Genomic DNA, 8,355 nt, shown 5'->3' with positions numbered 1-8,355 from the left:
TAATGGCCTAAAAGAAGGCTGACTGCAACTGCTGGGACTAGTGATAGAAGTAAGAGAAAGTGAAGTGGTCTAACAATTTGACGATTCTCTGCCAAAAAAAGTTGAATAAATCACTACAGTCCTTTATTTATAGACTCATTCCGAGTTTGAATAACTCCCCCTCTTTTTTCAATTCTACTGAAGTTTTATTGGGGATATGGTATACACTAGGGGTATTCACAAATCTAAGGATTCTTGAAATTCTCAGGCTGTGTCCCTCCCAAGTAGCCCGGGTCTGCTGCTCACTTAATGCATAGTGTGCATGAGGGATTAGGGCCTTGCCCGAGCAGTGAAGTAGTACTTGGCACAGTGCATTTTAAGGCAGGTGTGGATTTCAAGATTTTGTGTGTGCTCGTATGTGTGAGTTACGTTTCTCAACCTATAATAAAGTTTAGAATACTGATTTTTCTTCTGTCAAAGTGATAAAAAAAACTACTTCATTAACCAATAATTCATAAATACTGTTTTCTATTGCACCACACTTCAGACATTTGTGTTATCTTCTCATCAAAACAGCTATACACATGAGGCTTTCCTTAAGGATTTTTTTCCTCCTAGTTTCTCTCTATTGCTTCTTTGACACATCTGGTGGCCTAAGAATTTTGAGGTTATCTCAGCTTCCTCACAATTCCTCCTTTGAAAGTTAATGTAGACAGCATCAGAACATGTTCAACAGAAAAAATCAGTGAGTCTGTTTTACAAAGCGCAGAGAGATTGCTCATTCATTCATTCAGCAAACACGAATTGACCATCTACTAGTGATGAATACTGTGCGAGGCACAAGAACACAGTTGAGAGGCCGAGTCTGTGCCTTGAGCAGTCCACAGTGGTGGCATGTGTTGAGAGCTAGGAGTGAGCACAGACTGACTCAGCCTGGAGGTCGAGAAGGCTGTTGGAAGGAGAGGACACTTCGGCAGAATTTTCCTAAGAATATATGCAGGAACTAGCCAAATGGTAAAGAAAGGATGCTGTAAGGGAAAGGACCATATGAAGGTTGGAGCACATGGCACCATGGCAGAAATGTAAGCAACTTGTAATGGCTGGGCCCCAGGGTACATGTAGGGGAGGGAGTGGTGAGAAATGCAGTTCATGGAGTAGGCAGGAGGCAGATCGTGAAAAGCCATAGGCAGCAACTAAGGAATTTATCCCAGCAGCGGTGGGATTCTGCTTACATAGGAATTAACATAACCAGATTTTTATTTTAAATAAATGACTCTCCCAGCTATGTAGAGAATGGACTAGAGGAGGTAAGACTAGACGCTGGGATAGTAGATACCTATATTTGTCTGAGACCAAATGACCAAAAACAATATTTTCTGGAGAACTGAGACCACCACGTGAATTGAATTGACTGGCTGCTTTGTATGTGGATCCTCCTTCTGCCTCTTGTTTGAATTCCTTTCCACCAGCTGGGCACGGTGGCTCACGCCTGTAATCCTAGCACTCTGGGAGGCTGAGGCGGGCGGATTGTTTGAGCTCAGGAGTTCGAAACCAGCCTGAGCAAGAACAAGACCCCGTCTCTACCAAAAATAGAAAGAAATGAATTGGACAGCTAAAAATATATAGAAAAAAAATTAGCCGGGCATGGTGGCACATGCCTGTAGTCCCAGCTACTTGGGAGGCTGAGGCAGTAGGATTGCTTGAGCCCAGGAGTTTGAGGTTGCTGTGAGCCAGGCTAATGCCATGGCACTCACTCTAGCTCACTCTAGCTCGGGCAACAAAGTGAGACTCTGTCTCAAAAAAAAAAAAAAAAAAAATGAATTCCTTTCCACCATTGTCTTCCACCACAGGTATCGTTATTAATCCTGCGATGTATCTTGATTGGAGGGTTTCTCATGTAGTTGATATTTTGTTGCTACTCAACTCAAATTTAAATTCTGTCATCTAGCTTGGCTTCCATTTGGGGTTTGGAAAACTGCCATGTACCTTTGGACTTCTCCATAAAAAATAATTTATGAGATTTTTGAGAGAAGTTGATGTTCCCAAAGCTAAAGCCAGACCCTTGAGACTTAGCTAGCCTTAGTCTAAGAAGATATAAGTAAATAAAAGGACAGTTATTCCAAATTGGAAGAAATGCCTCACATTTACTAGGCACTTCGATATTTAAATTCAGACTGACTCATATTTTCTAGATCTGTCTATGTAACTCCTTAACTGGTGCTCCCAGGGGTATGTCTTTAGCCTGGATACTTGTTCAGGTCTCCAGCGTCTAGTTGATATGCCCATCTCACCCTCCTCCGCATCCTAGAAGATTTAAAGCAAAAATGTGTAGCATATACAGGGTCTTAAATCTTGTCCCAAGAATTTGATAATGACAATACCAAAAGGACATCTTGGGTTTTGGTCTCCTGCCTTAAATAAGCAGACTCGAAATTTATTATAACACTACAAACACTCTATAGGTCATAGGCATCTTGAGTCACATCATATAAAATAAAATATTTTTAGATATTCTTAAGGAAAGTTCAGCAAGACCAAAATTATCCTTCCTTTTATGGTTAAGTTTATACTGGGAACAATTTTTTAAAAAATAATCTGGAATTTGCATTTGCATTTTCCATTTATGACCAAAAACACAAAACGATGATGCTCCGAAGGCTGACTTTTCAGGCCTTCTTCCATTGGCTTCTTCTGGGGCCAGCAAGTCCATATGCAAAGCTGTGAGAAGGCAAAGGAGCTTTCTGAGACATTTGGCAACGGATATACCCTCTTCCCAGTGATGAAATACTGCAAGTTACGGGGGAAGTTCTACGACAGCACAGTAGCCAGCAAAGGGTACTCATGCCTCAGAGATGGTATATGCAGGGAAAAACCCTTAACAGATTTAAAGAGGCTCCTGCCAGCACCTCTAACAGCTGCTGCCCTTGTAACCACTGACTATTTGGCCACTTTGGTGCCTGCAGGTCTGATGTTCTTTCCCAAACCCTGACACACATCTAGGAAGGGGCCAGGTGGCCCACCTGGCCTAAGGAGGTGACTCTCTGGAGTTAGATTTCAATTCTGACACCAGATAGGGCCTGCCGGAGGGTCCCATACAAAGGGAAATAAGTATTCTGAAACAATAGGAATAAATATGACTATGTTTCATTTTTATTTAAAACAATGAGCAAAAACAACTTGGGAATTAAACATAGTCAACACGGATTTCAATAGAAGGAAATGTTAAGGGGCCATATTCCATGCTAGAATCAGATGCCCTTTCCTGCTTTTCAAGTTTTGAGTGTTTGATGAAGGATCCCATGATTTGAAGAAGGCGTAAGAGGTTTGGGATGAGACCCCATCTAGTAAGGGTCATCTCTAAAACTGTCTGATTATCTGGTGAGAATGCTATCTCCTCACTAAAAGCCTGTGGTTAGATTAATGCTAGCGTTTGAAAATCTGCTCAGGCCTGATGGTGGGCAGCCAGGAAAGGAATGTGTTTTCTGTTTATCTCTTTAGTGGCAGAAATGTTCATCACATTAAGACAGTGAGCCCCCAGTTTCAGGCATGCCTGGAAGTTGTATACTCTGTAGTCTGTGAACATGAACACCACTAGCTCCTGAACGAGAAAAAAAACTGGGCTCTGTGTTAATAGCCAGTTGCCTAGGTTGGTCGATGGGTTAGTCAGTTTCTTTGACTTGAGAATGGGGGTAGATCTTGCCCCACTGTTCCCAAAGGAAGTTTAACCATCCCCATTGTTTTATCTCCCAGGAATGCAGTTTGAGTTGCGTCTCCTCCTTGACGGCTGGGACCTCAGTAAATTACCAAGGTCTTGACCCAAGAGATGAAGAAGTCCTAAGTGATTTTTCAGTCTCCTATCTAAAAATGTGTTTACATTTCTTGAACTCTGGCTGACTGATTCATTCTCCTGGTGTTGCAAGAACTTTCCTTATGCGTTAGAATTTATAAGTTTCATTTCTAAGAGACCCACAGTTTCTTCTAAGCCACAGTGAAGTGAACCTCATCGCAACACAATTCTGCTGGGCTGGATTTGTCCAGAGAATGGATCGTGGCCAAGCAGCTGTGATGTGGCAAGCTCAACTGAGGCTAACAGGAGGCAGTGTGATGTGGAGGGAAACGTACAAGACACTAAGTCAGGACATCTGGGTTCTGGTTCCTGGTCTTGCACTATTCAAAGGTATGGCCTTGAGCCAATGGAAAGAAAACACTCTCTGGGCATTAAGTTTCCCCCAAGCTGATTTAAATAAGATATGTTTTAAATCTATGCAGAAGCCATTTTCAAACAAGACAGAAGAGGACGGTTGAGAAACAACAGAAAAGGGAAGGTCAGCCCACAAGGAACGAGCAGAGGCTTCAGGTCAAAAAGACAAAAATACAGAGTCACATAAGGCCATAGCCTCTTAAAAGAGCTACTTACAAGTACCAAGTATGGAAAGAACTTTTTGTTGGACCCTGGTCCCAGAGAGGAGACTAGAATCCTTGTCAGAAGAGCCATGTGCTTAGCTAAATCTGTTCCTCAAATAAACATTCCTTTATAAACATTAAATTTACTTTCTTAGGAGAAAAAAAGAAAAACAAAATAAATCCTATCCTTTTGCACAACGGAGTTTTAGAGTCAGGCAGTCTTGGACACAAATCCTTACTAAAAACCTTACTAGTCGTACAACCTTGGGTGAGTTACCCTACCTTTCATGCATCGGCTTCCACACCTGGAAAGAACAGTGACAATGCCAACCACAGAGGAGGGTCATGGGGGTTACACCAACACCACATCCGTGTCAGCGTGGCACCTGCTTCATGGCAGGCTCCGAGATTTCCATTAGTCCCCTCACATCAGCCTCACTTTGGCCTCTGCCTTTGTTTGCTTCGTGCTTCCACCTCTCCTATTACCCCTCCACACTGTGAGGGAAAAGGGAAGTCTCTGTTCTATGTCGAAAGCTGAGAAGCATTTTCCTACTTCAGTGAAATGAGATCATACAAAATTTATATTCAACAGCATCAGCAGATTTTTTTCCATCAATATTTCCTTTTTAATTTCAGCTTTATCTGAATTTTAATAGCACAAAGAATTTGCTTTTGTTCTTTTAAAGAGCAACCAAAATAAGAAAAATGTAAATTTGAACATAAGGTCTTAGTACCACATTTAAAATGGAGTTTAGACTATGTGTGTAGAGGTTATGGGTATTATGTGGTGAGTGAATATGAATGCCATGGGTGTATATGTGTTCATAATCTTACATACATATGAACTAGGTGTGTATGTGTACAGTATATATTATATAAAAAGTCATGAGACCTAGATCTGACAACCTTGATCCTTTTTCTCTGATTTTCGCCATAGCAAACACTGAATCCAGAACCAACCTTCACATGAATCTTCATGAAACCTCACCTTCGACCCAAACAACAGAGAAGCAGGTATAGTACTGACTCTAAAGGAGCATGATACTGGGAGGCAAGATGCCTAGGTTCTTGTCTCAGCTTGCTGTGTGACCCTAGGTGAGACTCTTCACCTCTCTGGGACTCATTTGCCTAATTAGTAAAATGATGCAAGTAGACTATAAAATCACAAAGGTTCCTTTACAATTAGATATGGAATGTCTTAACTCAACTTGTACTGAATTGTCTGGCTCTTCGTGTATGTGAATAAGATGAAGAGGCCTTTCTCTGATTTCTGCAAAATCAGAAAGGGAATACGGAAACACAGAAAGGTACCATCTATTGAGGCAGTAAGCACTAATTTTCATTCCTAACAAAGAGAAAAAATTAGCAATCAAGAAAAAAATGCCAGGATAAATGTGAAGAAAGGAAAACAATACTTCATGTGCATAGGTTAGGAATATCTATTAAAGGTTCAAGGACATATGTTCACAAATATTTATAAGTTTGTTCCTTCATTGGAAGGTCTGAGGCCAGGACTGTCGTCAAATTCTATCTAGAGAGACGACTTGGGAATTCCCAGAGCTGAATCCAAGGTCTGAGAGAACCTGAGGCAGAAACAGCATACAGAGCTCCAGGGGACTCTCGAGTCTTTCCCTGTGACAGCCTCCGGGGCCATGATCTTGATTTCTCCCTTATCTCCAACTTCCTGAGACAGCCTGGCTTCCTCCTCTCCCCTTGCACTCATTAAAAATAATAATAATAGAAATGGGTTTTTCATCTGTGTGCCTGAGCTGGGTTCCGAGGTAGGACCTGAACTTTTGCAGTGACAACCCTAGGCCTGGGTCAGCCCCCACTGGGGAAAAGCCCAGCTGAGCCCCACCTTCCCTGTTACGGAGGAACCACAGAACCTAAGTCTGTATGTGTAAAAAATGCCTATTTTAAAGCCGCCTTTTATAAGGGATCTAGAGACATTACTTTTTTGAGAGCGTCTGTACTAAGGATAATTTCCACAACTCCAAAGGCCACGCAAATGCCTCACATGCTCTAAACACACTCCAAACTCACACAGCCCTGTGGCTGTATTTCAGGAGGCCCAATATCACCTGCGATAAAAGAGTGGCTCGGCATGTCAAATTCAATCCTAGACTGAATTATTAACTTTGCAGCCAGAAAGAGGAACACCAGACGGAGGGTCCTAACCTCTAATCCTGGGTTTCCTCCGTGAGGCTATGGCAAGTCAGCTCACTCAGAGAACTTCACGTGCCTCCTCTGCGAAATGACTGTTCCCACCAGTTGGTTTGTTGAAGTCACTGTAGTCTTAATTCCTTTCGAAGCAGCCCTGGAAAGAAAAGCCATTTGAGGAAAAGTCTAGGGCGCCCCACCAGCCCCCAAACACAGAGAAAACGGGGTGGAGCGTGGGGTGTCTTCCTTACCCCCTCCCCCTTACTTCTTGAGGCTAACGGCCCTTTATTAGAATAATCACTGACTTCAATTTTAACTACTTCCTCAACCTACTCCATGTAAATGACTAATTTCATGTTTACTAGAAAGCATCTGGAAAGGATTTGGAAACAAATTTCTGCCCAGCGGATTTCAGTTACCTACCTTGATGGGCCACTGGCAAATCCAGTGGATTCCTTCCACTGCCGCCTTGCCCACTACGAAGCAGGCGAGGGTGTCCCACAAAATTCATCTTTATCAGCTTCGGCAGTTTCTGTTCTTCGTTCCTTTCCATTAACTCCCCACTGACTCACCCCCTCCCTCCCTTCCCGGGAGTCTGACCATACGAGGTATTCAGTCGCATAAAATCCTTTTACTTTTTTATCACAGTGCTAGCAGAGGGTGGGGGGCAGAAACCCAAAGGTGGAAACTATTTTGGTATCACCACCCTTTAATGAGAAATTACATACCTAGATTTGGAAAACAATTTCTGAACGTGTGGGCAGGAGAGAAAGCCAGCCCTGGCTTGGCAGACGTGCCAGGGTTGGAGGCGCCACCCGCTCCCCGAGGCTGCCGGCGGGCGCCCCCTGCCGGCGGGACTGGAAAAGCTCGGCTCCGTGTCCGCGCGGCGGCGAGAGCGGGAGCGGGGGCGGGGAAGGCGGGGAAGGCGGGGAGGGCTGGGCGCCCCCTCCGGAGCGCGCAGGGAGGACGCAAACGGTGGCCAGAGCTCCCGAGGCTCCCACACCCTACCCGAGGATCGGGGCCCCGGCGCGGTGAACCCATCAAAAGAAATGAGAGTAGCCGCCGACATCGGCAACTTCCTAGGAGTTGGAAGAGGGGGTGAAGTCAGGGAGAAAGAGGGGGAAGAAAACTACACGGGGAAATGCGGAGATGAAAAGACCAATGAAAAAAGAAAAAGGAGACAAGCAGACATATTTCAACTCCAAGCTCCCATTTCCTCTTTCAAATGAACTGCTTCCCCACTGTGAACAGAATCAAGTATTTATGAAGGCATTTTTTGCATATTAATAGCTGCATAATGGAACATTGCTAGTTCTGAAGTCCTAAAGGTACGGTGCCCTTTTTTAATGCAGGTCTTTCAAACTCCTCACGGAATTTGGTATTCTTCTTCAGATTTATTTTCCTTCCTGCCTCGTGGGCTCCTCCTAAGGCCCTTCATTTGATTAAGGGAAATTAGTTTCTGGGATACCTTCAGAGACCAAGTATTGCTCTTCCCTTGGTAGGTCGCGGACTTCAATCGCTGGAGACTCTTTTCCTCTCCCCCAGGGCCTCTCTGTGTAGCGGCCGCAGGCTGGGTGAGGTGACCAGTACCTAAAAAGAGTATTAAATTGTAAATGAAAATTCCAGGAAGAGACATTAACTTATCTACACAGTGGTGGGAGAAAGTAAAACTTTTTCAAAAGGTAAAATAATTTTATTAACTTTAACATTACTACCCATACTCAGTAAAGACTACCTCCAATTAAAAAAAAAATTGAGAACCAATTTCAAAAGACAAACAATTCGTATCAAAAAAACAGTAATGGAAAACAA

At 43.4% G+C, this 8,355-nt stretch overlaps 1 protein-coding gene across 1 annotated transcript in view; it reads left to right on the top strand.

Moving 5' to 3' along the window:
- The window catches only part of KIAA2012 (KIAA2012 ortholog), a 99,064-nt gene that overhangs the window by 48,345 nt on the left and 42,364 nt on the right, over positions 1 to 8,355 (top strand). Inside the window, exon 13 of the mRNA XM_012655396.1 lies at positions 5,321 to 5,397. Within this exon, the coding sequence (XP_012510850.1) occupies positions 5,321 to 5,397 (77 nt within the window). The remainder of the gene's footprint in view (positions 1 to 5,320; positions 5,398 to 8,355) is intronic.

This window comes from Propithecus coquereli, unplaced genomic scaffold, assembly GCF_000956105.1.
Source record: "Propithecus coquereli isolate 6110/MARCELLA unplaced genomic scaffold, Pcoq_1.0 Scaffold113, whole genome shotgun sequence".
NCBI classification, from domain to species: Eukaryota; Metazoa; Chordata; class Mammalia; order Primates; family Indriidae; genus Propithecus; species Propithecus coquereli.
Note: the sequence above shows the minus strand (reverse complement) of the source record. Positions and strands in the feature narration are given on the sequence as shown.